This window comes from Belonocnema kinseyi, chromosome 4 (genome assembly GCF_010883055.1).
Source record: "Belonocnema kinseyi isolate 2016_QV_RU_SX_M_011 chromosome 4, B_treatae_v1, whole genome shotgun sequence".
NCBI lineage: Eukaryota > Metazoa > Arthropoda > Insecta > Hymenoptera > Cynipidae > Belonocnema > Belonocnema kinseyi.
Genome location: NC_046660.1, coordinates 90,194,135 through 90,212,613, shown reverse-complemented (window position 1 = coordinate 90,212,613; position 18,479 = coordinate 90,194,135). Strand labels below are relative to the sequence as shown.

Below are 18,479 nucleotides of genomic sequence, written 5' to 3'. Positions count from 1 at the left end.
TAAGAGCTTCTAGTTTTATTTAAAAACTGATACTCTCTTGATGAAGATTCACGTATTTTTTTCCTTAAAAACCTCTTCCTTAAAAACCCATCTTTTTTGGTTGAAAATTCATATTTTATGGTTGAAAATTAACTGTTTTGTATAAATTTTTTATTCCATTAGTTTAACAGCTTGGTAGAAAATTAAACTATTTGTCTGAAAAATAACTGCTTTGTTGAAAATTCAACTATTTGTTTAAAAATTAAAATATTTGGTTGAAAAGTGATGTATTTTGTTGAAAAATCGTCTTTTCCGGTAGAAAATTAATTTTCTTTGTGGAAAATTCATCTTTTTGGTTAAAAATGTAATTATTTAGTAAAATTGCATTGTTTTCTAGTTGAAAACGTAATTATTTTGTTGAAAGTTGAACTAATTGTTAAAAATAGATTTCATTTTAGATTTCACCTCTTTGGTTGAAAATGTCATTGTTTTTTGTTAAAAATTCGTTTTTTTTTGTTTGTTCAAAATTATTCTTTTAGCTTTATTCTTTTTTTGTTGGTAAACAATTTATCGTTTATAAGTTGAAAATTCAAATATTCTATCTTTTATTAAAAATTCAAGTATTATGTTAACGATGCAGTATTTTTATTTGACATGTTAGGAATTTAAAAAGTTTCTAATTGAATTTAATCTATTGCTAAATTTTCTAACGTTTCTGCAAATCTGGTCCATAATGAAACTTTTGATTGCTTTTTTGGAACAATAAATGTTCAGTGAAATCTTTAATTGACAAACATCCCCAATCATCATCTAGGCAAATACCTTTGTCTACATGGTTCCATGTTTCTCCCCTAGTTGCAGCACCTCGCAGTGCCTGTCGCTTCCCTCATGGTTTGCGTTCACTTGGAGCTTCCTCTCTCCTCCGGAAGGGCAGCACCTCCTGGGACACCCCGAAATTCCTTCATGTCGTTCTCGTTCTCATCGTTGACGTTGACGTCTGCGTTGTTCTGCTCTTGCTGCTCGTGTTTGCTCGGCTCGTTGCTCGGTGCTCGGTGCGCGTCAGCGAGTCAAGTTCTCCTGAAGAGAGCAGTGTTCGTCTTCTCTACCATTTGTCGCATTTGTGTAAATTCCGGGAGGAGTAGCAGGCCGTGCCGCCATCTTAGAGAAGGCCTCGTCTGCTGTACTAGACAGATTGAGTTCAACGCTCAACGATAATAAAGTGACATCGGAAAGTGTCAACGTCGGCTAGGAAAAAGTGCGATTGTGACTGGTGCTTTATCTGTTATCCCGTGTGCTACGAAAGTGTAGGTGGTCGGTGAATCGGTCTGTCCGCTCGTGTTTGGCTATACGACACACTACCTACTATACATATGTACCTGACACCGTTCAGGAACGACCCTCGGACACTGGAGTAGGAAGCAAACGAAAAATAGTGAGTCACTCTGTGTGGGTTAGCCCTAATTTGAGAAGGCCAGACAACGGGCTGGGAAGGGCTGAGAGCGGGTTGCAAATTGTCTGCTGGTGAAATATGGCGCGGGTTGCAGACAAGGGACAGTATTGACCTATTTATACCTTGGGTGTAGGAAGCTGGTTTTCAAAGACGTCAAAGAACCAGGTAGGTGGGGAACCTCCTGCTCCAGCAAGTCCAAGGCTTTCCACGAGCCAATTTACGGTAATTAGTGTCGCTCGCCTTAGTGCGAAAAAAACGAAACCCTGAAGAAACTCGACGTCCGTGGAGCCCTGGCAGGCTGGAGCGCGGCTGGTAAAATGGGCAATAATGCCGCGACTGCGAATAAGAAGGTGGACGCGGCAGAGAGCGTCAAGGAGTTCCTGGACCAGGCCAAGGAGGAGTTCGAGGAGAAGTGGAAGAAAAATCCGACCAACACCGCCGCTCTCGACGACTTTGAGAGAATCAAGACTCTGGGCACCGGCTCCTTCGGTAGGGTCATGATAGTGCAACACAAGCCCACCAAGGAGTATTATGCCATGAAAATACTCGATAAACAGAAGGTGGTCAAGCTCAAGCAGGTGGAGCATACGCTCAACGAAAAGCGGATTCTCCAGGCTATCAGTTTTCCTTTCCTCGTCTCGTTGCGATTTCATTTTAAGGACAACTCGAATTTGTACATGGTGCTCGAATATGTGCCAGGGGGCGAGATGTTCAGCCACCTGAGAAAGGTCGGTCGCTTTTCCGAACCTCACTCCAGGTTCTACGCCGCGCAGATCGTCCTCGCATTCGAGTACCTTCACTACCTCGACCTCATCTACAGAGATCTCAAGCCTGAGAATCTTCTTATAGACTCCCAAGGTTACCTCAAGGTCACCGATTTTGGTTTCGCCAAGAGAGTGAAAGGCAGGACGTGGACCCTGTGTGGAACGCCTGAGTACCTCGCACCTGAGATCATTCTTAGCAAGGGTTACAACAAGGCAGTGGACTGGTGGGCGTTGGGGGTCTTAGTGTACGAAATGGCTGCCGGCTATCCCCCTTTCTTTGCTGATCAGCCGATTCAGATCTACGAGAAGATCGTGAGCGGAAAAGTGCGCTTCCCCTCCCACTTTGGCTCCGATCTCAAGGACCTCCTGCGCAACCTGCTGCAGGTGGACCTCACCAAGAGGTATGGCAACCTCAAGGCCGGAGTCAACGACATCAAAGGACACAAGTGGTTCACCAGTACCGACTGGATAGCAGTCTTCCAGAAGAGAATCGAGGCCCCGTTTATACCCAGGTGCAAGGGCCCCGGTGACACTAGCAATTTCGACGACTACGAGGAGGAGGCACTCAGAATCTCCTCCACCGAGAAGTGCGCCAAGGAGTTTGCCGAGTTCTGAACGGTCGACCCGATCGTCGATTATGGATGCTGGTATGCGAAGAAACCGCGACGCGTCCCGGACGAGCGAACGTCCGCGGGGAGACGGCGTCGACGTCCAAGGCTAATTTTTACCAGGAAGAATATCTTTTCTCCAAAGAGCCGCTCGTCGCTCGACACCAGGGTCACAGGCAGTGGAGACTCTATGTCCCCTCGGTGCTCCCAAAATCACAAATCCTCAATTGTCCTCAAGTCCCCAATAATCCCCGAATCCTACTCTTCGATTAAGTGATATTCCTGGCTTCGGCTCTGCTCGGCTCTTCCAGGAGGGACGGAGGACGACAACCGATACTTCCATACGTGGTACCATTTACGAGCATTGGACCATTTTGCTTTGTTCGCCGATGTACAAAGTTCGTTAAACGCTAGCTAGTCGCCGCGCCGTAACTATTCTACTTTAACGAAACACGCGACTACTCCCAAGGACGCGGTGAGTTGTTTCCAGAGTGTACCTTGCGACGAGGCACGTTGTTCGGTACAAGTTTATATGGATGGTGCTGTTGTCGTGAATTTATTTGTCATAGTGCAATTTAGTAATCGAGAATCTAAATGTCCTGAGCGTCAGCGAGAATTGGGGCTTTCAACCCTGTCCAAGGATTGCAAAAAAAAACAACAAAAACAAATATATGAATAACTTGGTATTTAATAACCGCACGAGATGAAAACGTTGAAAGTGTGGCGATCGCTCTGATTGTGATCCGAGTGCAGTGCAGGGAAGAAGCATATCAGTGAAATCGTGAATGTGGCATTCGCTGTTCGAAATGCAGCGGATTGTCAGGTGCAGTCAGGTTTGTCGTTTGTTGCTGCGCATTTCAGATGTATCTTCGGTTTTCAAGTGCGAGGCGACCAATGTGAATGGACATGCGTTCTTCTATCAAAAGTACGAGTCAAGAGGAACTCCCGAGTGCTGTGTGATAGTCTAGAGATAAATTCTCCTTAGATTACGTATTTTATAGGATATTTTCCTCCCTACCTCAAGATTGCATTGACATCGTTCGTTTACACGACCCGAACAGGCGTTTCTCCGAAAGAGATAATGAAAAGTATATAGAAGCAGAGTCAATCGTATTGTTAAAGTCAACTTGTAGTGTGGGAGATCATGAGTATTCTAATGGAATAACAAATCATTTTGAATCCTCCAAACTTTTAATCAATCTCGGGGTGTCGATTTGACTGAGAAACCAGGAGAAACACGTGTATTTCAAGTTTCGAACTATCAAGTAAACGAGTTTTATTCGTTTTTTAAACTCAAATTGTTCCTAAAATATTTATTCGTTTATTAATCATGTAATTTTGTGTATAAATACTTACAATGCTTATTCTTGTTTTTAAATACAATATATTTTGAGAAAAATTTCGGTTTTTAAAATAATATTTCATTTATTTGATTGTTCGAAATTTAGCACACATGAGCTTTACAACATTGCTCATAAAAACGAATGTCACCTTTTCTATTAATTTTATTGAGGTTGAATCGCTTTAAAAGACGCATATTTCAAACGGAGTTCTAAATGACCCTACATTCTTGAAGGGAGGTTACACACACTTTTAACCTCAAGATTCCCAGTTTTTATTCTTAAACTGAATTTAATCAAATTAATCTCCTGAAATGAAAAATCCATTTTTTTAAAAATAGTATTCTAGTTTAAGTGCATTTTGGCTCACAATGTGGGAAAAAATTCAAGTTCTTAAAGCTAGTCTTGAAGTTGTTTCAAAAATGATGTGTACAATCCCTTTAAGTATTTTATTGCCAAAAACATTTCTGTCTTGTGTTTAAAATAAACAATGAATTTCTTATAACGATTCAAGGTACTTCAATATTGTAGATAAGGTCAATGTTTATATGTTATTTTTTTAATTTAACTAGTTCCTAGTTAATTTATGAGAAAAATTGACATTTTTGTTTCTCAAACTGCCGTTTTTTTATTTTTTTCCATTCTCAGCGGTTCAAAATAACAAACCAGTGCATTTGAACTCTGAAAACCAGAATTTATTTTTGATAGCCTTTTGAGAACAATTTGTATTATTCCATTTTTTTAAGAAGCACATTCTTTTTATTCGATAATAATTGAAGTTTTTATATCATGAAAAATGTGCTTAATCCATTTTTTGTATCAAGAAAATGTTAGTTTTCTGCAATAAAATACACGATCTTTTGTATGAAAGAAATTTAATGATTTTGCGCATTCAGTAAATTATTATTAAATTTGTTTATATTGACCGAGGAAATTTAAAAATCCAACATGTATAATACGTTAATTTGAAATGATTCGTATGATCGACATCCCGCATTTTTTACAGGTTTTGCCGAGAGAATGGTTTTTCTGTTAACCAATTTTGTCTGTGAACTTTCCTCTGAGAACTTTTGCCATATGACGCGATGATAAGGGACATATATTTTTCATTTTTTTCAAAGGTAAATAGAGATTTCGGGAATTATTAACTCGGAATTGAGCTTGAAATTTACATTTTAGAATTCGTAACACCAGAAAAATTGTGAAAGATACGGTTTATTCATATTAATACAGTAAAATATTCATAAATTATTTTAGTACATCGAATCCTGACCAAGAAATTTATATGAAAAATTATAAAAAGAAAACTATTTTTAAAATACAAATTTCCTTATTCAAATTCTTACCATTATTTACCGTTAAAGGACACACCTCCAGATATTATTTGGTGAAAAAAATCACGAGTGATGTTGAAACAATACAAAATATAAAAAAATAACTCCAAATCCTCAGTGATAATTTAACTATTCGAAAAAGAAAAACGTAGACAATTGGAAAAAATCGGAAAGCCTGTGGTGTCACAGGGACCCCAAGTGTCCTTTAAGGGTTAGAAGGTTGAAATTTTAATTCGTCATATTTATAAAGAGTTCTCTTAATATTCTTCATAGTCCATAATGTCACTTTTAGAATACATCAGTTTATTCTTTCTTGGTTAAAATCTATTTTTCTATAAAAACCTCCTATAACAAATTAATATTTACGATCATGAGGTTTATTTGAAATATGGGTTTTTATCAATTGTGAAATTCTATAAATTTTAAATCGCAAACATTCGAACTTTCATAATGACAGTATAAAAATATAAAATAAAGCTTCAATTCGCATTTGTGGAATTAATAAAAAACAACCCTTTATTTGATAATAAACAGAGGAATTTAGTTAATGAAAAATAATGTGGAAACTACAAATTAGTTTTTTAAATATTTTATCAGTATTAATTCCTTTTCAATTCGATAATTTTATATGTTATTATTAAACTGGGGAGAATTATTTGATAAAAAATATTAATTACAGTGAAATTCTTCTATAGAGACGATTTTGGGGCTGACGGTGGGTGGGTACTAACTCATTATAGCCCGCTCCGCTTTTGTTTGTTCACGCCTGATTGCTTGCCTGAGTGACAATCGCAGTCAATTTTCGGAAGGGCTATAGAAGGGAGGGCTATTGCAGGGTTTCACTGTATTTCAACAATATTTTTTTTATGAAAGATTATTTATGTTTACAAAATGTTTTTGGTAAATACTACTGGAATTCATTATTTGTTATTTATTGATAATTATTAATTGTTTCCTTAGAATTGTTCAAAGATACTCTTAAGTTTTACTTTAGAATCTTGTAAATAACAATTTAATCATGTATTTCTTAACAAAAAGTGCAATATAAATATAAGCTTATATAATGATTTAAAAATATCAGATATTTACGGTCATGAATTCTATTCAATCAATTCATTATTTTTAACAAATCATTCCAAAGATTTAAAGACGATACAGCTTGGCTTGTGAAATAATCAAGTTTTTATAAATGATTAATTCAATTAAATATAAATATTATTAATGCAATAAACGTCGAGAAAATTGTTACGAAATTTCTATTCTGAAATAAATACATCAAATGAAGGGTTCGTCTACACATATGCTCGCATGTCGAAACAGGGGAGAGAAAATTGTCGTGATGAAATTCTATACAAATAAAAATCCAGTTCAAAATGCAACGAAATTACTCTTTCAGCAGGATTACTGTAACTTATTAAATAATTACCATGAAATGTGTCTTAAATTGTATCCAACACCTGTTCGGAATTAGCGTTGGCTTGTTTGTCCAATTTAAAAAAAAATGGAAGAACAGGTGCTTGGCTAGTGAGAGACAGAAAGAGAGAGAGTGAGTTGAGGGGGGGGGGGGGGCATCCGTCAGATATTTAGATTCAAAAATTGGCACGCATTGTAACGTAGGATCTAGAAATTCTAGGCTCCACCAGTTATTTTAGGAACTCTATAGAGAGCTCGATGGACGCGGAGGAATACCAAGCAAGTGTACACACGGTGCGAATTCGTCCGGAAGGTCATTCGTTAACCTGGATTGAGTTCTAAAACCTCTCTCGTGTCGACACGAATTGAGTTTTGAAACTTCAGACACATGGGCCTTCGCGGTGAAAGGGGCCTTTCAAAAGTATTACTTGCAACAATTTCGCGTTAATTTTGACGCCCTTCGCCCTCTTTGTAACGCAGGTAACCGATTTTTTTCTGTGTTTATAATAAATGAACGGTCCCAAAGCTTTGAGATTTTCAAATTAATATTCCAAAGAAGCTCTATAAAAATTGTTTCCAATTCCATTGCATTTTTGGACTTCAATACTGAGAGCAAAACTATCTTTTTTTAGAAAATTCTAGTATCTTAAATATTCTTTTAAACATGGAACCATTTTCGACGCCTTTGAACTTGAAATGAATGTTCAGCTGCGAAATTTGATTTGCTCGATTGTCGTCGAATGGGTAGGTAATTAGACTCAATTACCCAGCGGATTGTTCAATCGGTTCTTTCGCTCATAAAGTACGTTCTGAAGATTATATTGGCATGAAATAGCAAGCTGAAAGTGCACTGTCCATTCTGCCATTGAGTAATTCCAGTAATTCTTTCTGGCTCTATTCTGTTGAAAAATTTCACAGTGGATCGTTAATGAATGAAGCAAAACATAAATCCAATGAATCAACAGATGCAGATTAATATTTGATGGTTGAAAAAATATTCCAATGTCGAATAAAATTCTTGTTAAGGGAAAAGATTACGAAATTTTTTGGGATTGCGAATTACATGGATGACATATTGATTATCGGAATTTTAATTTGTGAAAGGTTCATTATCAATTCAAGGTCAGACTGGTTTTGAGGCGTAGACTTTCGTGGAGGTTAATGGACACTTTGTCTTGGTTACGTCATTTCTGTTTGACCTATCGTTTGACCTTGACTAGCAGATGAATGTGGTCCGCTTGTCTGCTTTTAGCTTCTTATTGGTTTGTTTAGGTAGCACGCTAAAGAATCCTGGATCTTTGTCGTGAAGTGTATGCTATAATAAAATTGTCAGTCAATTTTACTTTTGAGTGAACGTTTGAAGGCTGTTATGCTGAAATTATTTTACCATAGGATCCCTATAACATTACCAGAATTTTTTTCTGCCAACATTCTCTTGACATTTACGCCCGGTCCATAAATCAGTTAGGTTTGATCGTGTGCGTGTCTATCCGGGAAATAGGATGGCAGCGCACTTTGCAGGAAATGACTGATTTCTCATGAACAATAAGGCCTGTTAAACGCACACATACCGAATTTAATTAGAATCATCTCGCTTTTTTATCTCCAAAATTGTATTTTATCAAGTTTTCGTTTGCAAAAAAAAATAATCTGACTCGTTTTCTCTTATTACAGATTTTAAATTGTAATTCTGAGAAGATAGTAAAAAAACTGTTCTTGACTAATTGATATGCAACCTTGTTAAAAAATATGTGCCATAAAAACAAGACCAATTCGTGTCGTTTATAGAGTTGACATTCACTCAAGCTCTCATGTTACGCCTGTGAAATAGTCAGATATGATAAATTTCGGGGATAGAATGATCGATCTTGAGCGGAAATAATTAACTTCATTAAAATAGCGATGATCAGTTGATGACTCATACAGAGCTGAGTAGGGAATGCCAACAAGCGATATGGATTTCATCGAAGTTTGGAATATTGGCTGCATGGAAATTTCATGAAATGGTTCAAAGTTGAGATCACGTCCATTGAAGCAATTTAATTAAAACCCAATCAGAAAGTTTCTTACAGATGAATCGAAGAGAGATGATGGCCCTTAAAAGTTGATTTATTTCTAAATTGACTTGTTGACCCATCACGTATAGTCCAGTCCTTTGCTGTCTTTTTTTATTCGTTAAGAGAGGAATTTTAGATTCTTGTATTTCTTATTTTTGGAATAATTCCAAATTTGTTTTTCGTCTTTAATTAAATTTTATATTCAGAGCTTAGGGTCTAATTAGAAGACGTGTGTTAACCGAGTTTCTGAGGAGCATTCTTCATCAGACGCTCTAATTGAGAGAGATGTCCAATATGCTTTAATACGCGTGTCACGTGTTATTTAGCTGGCAATCAAGTCAATCAGTTGCATAGATGTAGTTCGTCATCTCGACTCATAGAGGCAGAAAGAGCCAACAATGAATTTATATAAAAGAGGCAATTGGGTGCTTGCCAAATTATTGATTCTCGAATTTTTAAGGTTATGCTTTTTAGGAAGATAACAACATTGAGTCATGCAGAATAGTTGATCTCTAAAACTCTTTATCATCTAAATGTTGTTATTTTCTGATAATTACTTGGATGATTAGGTTCTTGTTAATTGTAGAGCTACTTTGTTGATGAAAATGAAGTCTGACAGTTTTTGAGAAGCGAAATTTTGGAAAACTCGTGAATGGCAGCAAAGGAAATGAGTTGCGACGACGAAAAATGTCTTGATGGACGTTGGAACTGCTAAGAATGGAACGGAAAGGTTAACGCTGAATGCAATCGACGTAACAGTAATGCTTATTTTCACATTAGAGTAGCTCGCTTAATTAACCCAATTTACGCACGTTCAGCGATACATATAACATGAATATGCATTTACGCGTAATGCAATGACGAAAGTGAAATGTTCATAAAAACTTTTGTCTGTTTCAGTACTAGATCATTCAACAATTTTGCTATATAACTTTTTGTTAGAATCATACAGTTGATTTCCGATATTTAAATTTATAAAAGACCACTATTATCGTTTAATTTGTTATTCAAGTTTTTATTTATTTCATTAACAGTTATTGAATTTTATATATTTGAGTTTCAAAGTGGGGGAGAAAGCATTTCGCAGGTATTGATTGAACTCTTAGAGACCCTATTGCTTGTCGAGAAAGGATGCGAGTATTCGCGCTCTGGATAGAGTTTTTGTATTGCGAGAGATTGAAATTAAAACGGCGACTGCATTCTGGAATGGTAAAAAAATTAAATTGATGCCAGGTTCAGGCACCTCGTCGATATTTATCCATTATGCCATTGGAGAGTGACATATTGAACGACTGTTCATTTCGAATTGATTCTTTGAGAATCTGTGGACTGGATTTATTGTGCTCACATTTATCTTTTACCTGAGTTCTTTATGAAAAATCGCAATAGTTTATCCAGTGGAATTTATTTCATGCAGTTTCGGAAACATTATTCACTCTGAATTTACTAACAAATGTTGTTTATATTTGAAAACAAGAGGCTTACAAGGTGTAATTGTCAAATTTAATTTTTAAAAAAATTCAAGGTTATTTTAAGTGTCAGAAAGGGAAACAGACCTAAATAACTCAGCAGTTGTTGCTTTTGAAAGTGAAATCGATCTTTCGAAAGTTAAGATTGCTTGTTCATTAACATTCTTGGAGAATATTTTTTTAGAAGATTCATCGCCGTAATGCAGGTTTATGATTGGTTTATGATAAAGTGGCGTCAGGGCTTATCTGTTTGTCCTATTGACTGCAAGAGCCTGGAAAATCTCGGTCGTTTTTACTTGGTAGGACCGAGTCTTATTTGCACAACCTGATATTCTTGATGTCACTGTCAAGGACTCACGATACAATAAATTCTTCTCCACACACGACATGAAAGTCTTTCAATTTCTCTCAGAAATAATATAAAATCTTTTACTCTCGAGGTGGGAGGTGAAAGTGAATGACTGCAAGTGATGCAAGTGCATTATTGTAATAATAATAGAGCTGTTGTCGTAATCATGTGGCATCTGCCGAACACTCCGGACGTCAGAATATGACGCGGTGTTTGTGCCGCGGATAAGCTGCTAAGTTTATGACGTCCAAGAAGTCTGTGTCTCGTATTTCCTGAAGAGGGTTGAGATGAGAATACAATGTCTACCGGTCTACCCTTCCACTTGACAGCGAGGGTAGATGATACTTTAGCCTTTTCTTATGAAATTTATTAATTTCAAAGTTATAGGTTTTAAAAATATTTCCTCCATAGCAGTATACAAAATTTATAATCATTCGAACCAAAAAAATAACATCTTAAGGGAAACGCTTCTGCATGGTATTTGGTTTGCAGACATATCTTTATTGACACACTTGGTTGACAATTTGGATAGATTAAATTCAGTGGAAAGTCTGGAAATAATGTGGACGAAATCGCATTGTATGTACAGTGTACACGCTTGCAATGAGAGTAGCATACATGTGCGATAATTGAGTTCGACAAACGTTTGGCGACCGCGAGGGTGGGGTGGAATGCGTTTCCGGCTGGTCCGTGCGTCGACGTGATTTTACTAAAACTAGTGAATCGCGATATGGAGAATGACACGTATAATGCTAAACAAATCAATAGTAACTTTTTAAAAATAAATTTGTTAGGAATATTTTTCAAGCCTGAAGCCGTATTTTTGATTGTATACTTTTATTTTAACCATGGTCTGCTGATTATTTTTTATCGACGATATTAATAAAATACTGAGACTAATCGAACGCAGTTGAAATGAAAAATCATGCAGATGCACATTTTATGAAACTTTTAGTCATCAAAATCAATACTCAGAATAGTTGGCACAATCGGGCAAGTTCTGTGCTGCATAGATTCCTCGATCGGTACATGGTTTGGTGGGAGTTGGGGAAAGTTTTGCAGCAAAATGGCTCGCTTCTAACGTCAGAGAAAGCAGTCGAGCCAGCAGAGGATTTTTTAATGGAGTGACTTGTCGAATTTTTTTTTAATGGCTTTTCAAATTAAACCCCTCGTCTGCTTATCGCGCGGATGAGTTTAAGAGCCACTAAAAAAACCCTTGAAGTTCTTCAAACGTTTCTACTGACGTCAACTTTCACAATTCGATTGCTTTTCCCCTAGGAATCTCGTTAATCTATCCTGTAATTCTGTAATTAATTATGTTACTGTATACTTTATTGATCGTGCGACGTTTCGTGTGTGAGAGGAAACAGTATTGAGTGCGATGTCCTTTTTATTATAAGCAGTATTGAGTGTATAATAGAAGATTTATAATTATTTATTTTGACTTTTAGAGTCAAGAATGAAACCACAAGGTCGAAAAATTGTTTTTGTTCCACTTTCACTCTTGACTTTAAAGTTTTATTTATCGCAATGTATAATATTTTATACAAGCTGCCATAAATCAGTTGAATCTCTGAGATAGGATTTTAGGTTCAAAGTTTTAATTCAAGCTCAAAATTATCCAAATTAAAATTGTTTGATTTAACAATAGTTTTGGTCTCTTTTATTTTCCGTTAAAAAACAAATTTTAGTTCTTTCTTCAATTTTTTCAAAAGTGCTTGATTCAGCTTGTGATTTTGAGTTTGAAGCAAAATGTTTGAATTGTGTACATATTCTTTAGAATTTTTGATTAAGTAACGTCTCGTTAGAATGTGATTTTTGCTCTTGGGAATTTGCGGAGACCGAAGTGTCGTTCGTATATAGGACGATATTTCACAGATTTGTGTTGATTTGAAACTTCAAAGACATTTGAATATTGAAAGATGTTTGAACATTCAAAATATGTGTAAACACGCGAAAAAAGTTGAATTGTAAAATTGGAAGGTGCCATCTCAGTGTAAGGTTTTTCAGAGGCAATAGTAAATTCGTTAATTTTATTACTGCAGAATCCGTTGCGGTATAAAAACTATCCAAGTATTTCCGAATGAGATTTGTCCCCAGTTTCTATTTCTTCGCGACATGAGACCGCTAAATCAGAAAAAGATTAGAGGCATTTGAAAACATTTTCAGAATATCAAAAAGCTTGCAAGCTGCTAATTGCGGCAATTGTTTCAGTTTTGGAAATACATCAAATAGTGTTTATTTACAAAATTATTTTTCAAGCACCTTGACTAAACTTTAAATTCTAAAACTTTGACAGTAGTTGGCAATTTTTCAAGTATATCCGTAAAATTTGAGAACTTGATGTTCACCCTTTTTCTTAGAAGTAAAATATTTCTCGGTTGCATTTACTGGTTATTTCGTCTTGATTCTAAGAAAGAGGACTGCATTTTGTTTTTCATGAACAGAAAAGAAAAAAAATGACTGCGGTTGCAAAGTCAGGCTGTAGAATTTAAGCTGCTGGAAGGTTGCCCATTCAAAAGCGCCACCCGCTTGACCGTCAGATTGACGTTGAAATAAACTCGTCTGCGTTATCGGGCCGACATTTTGAAGCTAGTTCAAGTCTTTTGCGAGAAATTTGCTTGCACGTGTACTTTGTACATTCGGAAGAAAGGAATTGAATTTCTATGCGTCTTAAAAAACAACAGCAAATTGAATAGGAAATTTCCTGGGATTGAATTCATCCCTGAAGTTAGAATATTTGAGAATTGGAAGTGTTTAAGGATGAAGATATTTAGAAATGTTTTGAAAATGTTAAGAAACTTTATTTAGATTGAGAGTGTTGGTCAAAAAAAAATATAGTATAGACTGTAGATTGTACTATACATATTAATATATGAACTTCTGAAGTGGGTGAATCCAATCTGCAGTATTTCCAGAGTCTTTATCTGAATGCGTAACTCGTAGCTGCAGTGCAGAATCGTAAATTTGTTTCATGAATTTCGAGAAGTTTCGATCCTCACGATGAGGAAGCAGCGCCATTATCACGTCAAACTTGGTGCACGTTGAGTAGGTGTTCGCGAGATAGGGAAGTTTGCAATGGAGCGTTGTAAGGGAGAGGTTTTCACTTTGTGATTACGTTTATAAGTCGTAGCTCACAAAACTCGCTATTGTGCAGAACGTAGCTGTACCACGAAATTGTATTATTTTATCTAGTACGTGTTGCTTATGATTTATGAATTTACCAATCTCATTTTTTGTAAATATTGATTTAAATAAATCCTATTGTAAAGATTGTATTATTTAATCGTTGTTCTGTTATTTATTCGCTACTCTTTTTCAGTTACTTTTTTTTTACACACAACTCCTTTCCTCGTTGATTTTTTCCACCCACACGCACGCTGATTAGATTATGTTGCATCATAGTCGTTTATCGAATTCTTGGAAATTTCATTAATTAGATTGTACTTCCCTGAAAATTATTACAAAAATTACAACAATGAGTCATCAAACCATATCAACATTTCATTTTTATTTAAGAGGGGATTTATTTTACTGATTTAATCTTGACTGATATATAATAAGCCACGATTTATTAACTTTTCCAATTTAGGCTCCTATGTTCCTGTTTGCTTTTCGCGTGTTTTTTGTCTCGCAACTTTCTCTATGTCAATGCGACAGTTTATTAAGTACATATTCGTCAGTTTGGCATCTCAGAAAATTTTCTTCAACATAAAGTTGTTTTCTTTGATTTCCAAGTTATTAATTTCGAACTTTAGATTAAAATGATTCAACCCTAATTTAAGAATACTTAAATTTTTTCAATAAAGTATGGAAAGTTGCCATTCACAAAGCTTTTAATTTTCGAATATTTTTAGAATAATAATTTAACTTTAAATGTAAGAAATGTAAAAAAAATTGAATCAATTTGAATGGCAGTTGATACTACATAATAATTGATACGTATTAGTCATATTTATTATCTTTAAAATTTCTACAATCTTAAATTTAATTTTTTTAATTTTGAATACGCAATTGTAAAACAGTTTAATTTTTGAGGCCTTGAGAATAAAGTTTTTCTGCTTCAATCGCAATGAGATCAAACGTAAATTTGTCTTATTTTTGAATTAATGGTTCTTTTTCGTTTTGTTTATAGGAAGAAAAGCTTAGGTTTTTTTCTCCACGTACATTCAGGTTAAAAAAACAACATTTTATTGTTTATTCGTAAAAATAAGCATTCAGCAGGCTTCGAGCGGATACTTTCTTCGACGACTTGCAACTCTTTTAATATCAACTAAAAATATTATTTTCACTACAGATGATGATGGGGTTCTTCATGCTCTTTCTATTGGATATAATCATTATTAATTATATGGAAAAATGGTTGGTAACTGGGAAATGACATTAAATTACTTTTTGTTTTTAGAAGTTATCTTGAAATACTCAAGATCTATATTAAGGGTTTGACTGCAAATTTCAAATATTAAAAATATCTGGGCAATGTATGGTTTCATTTTTAAGCGTACACAATTGTCTAGAGTGTTAACATTCTTTGAAATCGTGCAATATCAAATTAAAAGATTTGGTATCTGCACAATTTCTTTTTTCAGGGATTTTTAATGAAACAATGTTGAATTAAATGTCTCCAGAATAAATTCAAAACAATGGAAAATTAAGAAAATAAGTCGTCAAATACAAGCCTTAAAAATTCGAAGATTTTAGAACTAAATATGGAAAATTGATTTTTTTCCATTTGTAAACTTTCCAAAATATATAAAATTTCAAACTCAACTTAAAAATAAAAGCAATTTCGAATTTAAAGGCTTACAATAATTGCCATACACTTTCAAAAATTGAATTCATAGCATTCATCATTTAAAATATCTAAATATTTTATTAGAAGATTTCCAGAATGAATAATAATTATAAATGAAGTGTTTAAAATTAAACGATTTGAACTTAAAAAGTTAAAAATTGTGTTATTTGAAACCGAAATATATCAAAATAGTACTATGTGAAATTAATACCTCAGTATTTAAATAAATCCTTTAGTTTTTAATTAATATTAAAATGGTTGAATTTTTAAAAGTATAACCAATAACATCAAAATTGTATACTTTCAAATTATTTAAATTTATTTAATGGCTGTGCATCGTCCTGAAAAATTGGTGGATTTGGAAAGCAATGCTTATGAACAATATTTGACTACTCACGAATTTCGGGACGACGCGACGAGGAAATTACAATTTTAAAGGTGTTAGGTATAAAAAAGTTCGAATACCATAATTTATACCAATTAAATAAATAGTAATTTTGAAAGTTTTTTAGGAAAGTTAAATTTTAAAGGTTTATAATTCAACACTTTTCCATTTTGAACTGTGAAAATTACGCTGAATTTTTGATTTTAATCTTACAAAAATTTGTTTTAATAATAAATAATTTTTTTATGCAGTAATAATTAAAAATTCTAGAATTGCAGAAGCTTTGATTCGAAATATTCAATTTACCCAGTGGACACAAAAATATGAAAATCCCAAGAACGTCCTTGGGACGTTCCTAGGACGCCCTATATCAGGCTAATCAACGTCTCTAAGACGTCCAATGTCCTAAAGATGACCTAAATACGTCTTAAAGACATGGACGATCTGGGGACATCTTTTGTACTGGCATTATACGTTTTAAAAGCACCCCTAGGATGGCCAAAAGATATGTTATAAAAGACGTCTTAGGGATGTCCCAAAGGCGTCTCTAGGACAACCTTAATTTGTTTGCGCACTGCGTAGTTTTTAATTACAAATGGTCAAATTCTAATATCTTCAAAAGAAACATTGTTATTTCAATTCAAAAGTTTTCAATTCTGAACAATTTTATTTTGCAATTAATACAATTTCAATTCCTTCAAATTTTATAGGTTCCTGTTCAATTCAATTCAATTGCAAATGATTTTAGTTAGAAATAATATTAGCTCAATCCTTTTTCATTACATTCAAAATAATGTAATTGTTTCAAAATTTCACTAATCTAAAATTTTTTAATTTGAAGTCTTTTCAATTAAAAATCTTGTACTACCTATTTTTCATTTCGAGCGTTTTCAATTCGAAATTATGAATTATTATTTTCAAAATTTAAAAACTTATTAAAATTTTTGTAATAATGTTTTTTTTAATTTTTTATATTTATAATATTAAGAAGTAAAGACCCAGGGACTGCTAGCAATTTTATAAAGTGCAAATTAATTTTTATTCTTATCCTCTACTGAATCAATAGAATTATCGTGTAAAATCCGAATAAAGTGATGATGTAAAGAAATGAAGGAATCACTAATGCTTTCTTCAAAGAGAATAATTGGGTCACAATTAGAGCACACGTCCGCTAGAGCTTTGGGTAATAAAATTTAGGTTCTCGTCAATTTGTAACAACGACATAAATAGAAAGGCATTTTTAATGCAGAAAACAATTATTATTTGTTAAATGCCAGATTTTGTTGAACAAGTTCGTGCTGCTGCTTCGTGATATGCAATTAAATACGCTTATATGTAATTACAGGAAGTATTATTTCCAATTAAAAACACTTTTTTAAATTGAATATTTATCTTGACTCTGAATCGATAATTTAGTACTAAAGCTATTATTTTATTGTATGAGATTATGTTTTAACAATAGTTGCATATGATTAGTAGTCGGTAGTACGAAAGAAATGTTCGCAAAAAGTCAGTAGGTTAGTGGAACTAACGGTTCTTATAAAATAAAAAATTGCAGGAAATTAATGTTCAGGTTTAAAGATTACGTAACTTAAATGCACTCTGCAGAGCAGTTTCCTTTTCAGGATAATTATAAATTTTTATTAAACTGTAAAGTAGTAAGATTTTTAAAAATAAATTCTAATAATAATTCTAATCGAGCTCTTAAGAAAAATGTATTTGTTGGGATAACACAAAAATTTTGTTGCTTCTATAGCGCAGCCAAATCGTTTTCTTGTCCTAACCGAACATTTTTGCCATTACGTATTCATTTATATAAGGTTTAGTAATGCTAATTTTCTCACAATAGTTGATTCTGCTAATTAAACCTTTTCATTAACTGCGAATTTCTTTTCACACGACGTAATAAGATGACTATATTAACTTTCATGACTGTTCAACGTGTGGAGGTAACAAAAGCGTGTAATTATCTGTGGAAAACTCGAATACAGAGGAAAGAAAGAGATAAACATTGGATTTCTCTGGTTTGTAATATCGTATAATTTTTTACGGACATTAGAGGATTTGTCAAACATTATGATGGATTTTCTTGCAGGGCAAGAGCAGAGGGTTGTATCCAAAGTGCCCAAGGGGAATTACATTCTGGGGTCGATAACAATAATGAAAACAGAAGAGATACGTTTTCGCCGATACCTTACATAAAGTGACGTTATGTACAACTGGCTTGAACAAACTACAAATATTTCTGGCATTTTGGCGATAGCATGAAAGTATCGTGCATTATAAATATTTTCATATATACAAAAACTTTTATCCTAGCAGAAACTAATCTTTGGGAAAAACTCATAAAAGGGAAAAGATATTTGGAGTTATGCTTGTCTTCCTTTTTATGGACTATTGTTTATCTCTAAAAAGATTAAATATTTTTAGTTTCGGTGTTTTCGTTTAACATGTTTTTTCTTCTTCTTAAAGCTGCGTAAAAGACAAAATGACTTGCCAAAGATATTTCTCAATCCAGAGAAAATTTATCTTCCCA

The 18,479-nt window shown here is 34.2% G+C and overlaps 1 protein-coding gene across 1 annotated transcript; it reads left to right on the top strand.

Moving 5' to 3' along the window:
• The first annotated feature begins 966 nt into the window (after positions 1-966).
• Positions 967-3,456, top strand: LOC117172117 (cAMP-dependent protein kinase catalytic subunit 1). Its single transcript, XM_033359912.1, has one exon. It carries the CDS (start codon positions 1,747-1,749, stop codon positions 2,806-2,808), a length of 1,062 nt encoding a protein of 353 aa, XP_033215803.1. The 5' UTR covers positions 967-1,746; the 3' UTR covers positions 2,809-3,456.
• Positions 3,457-18,479: the final 15,023 nt, after the last annotated feature.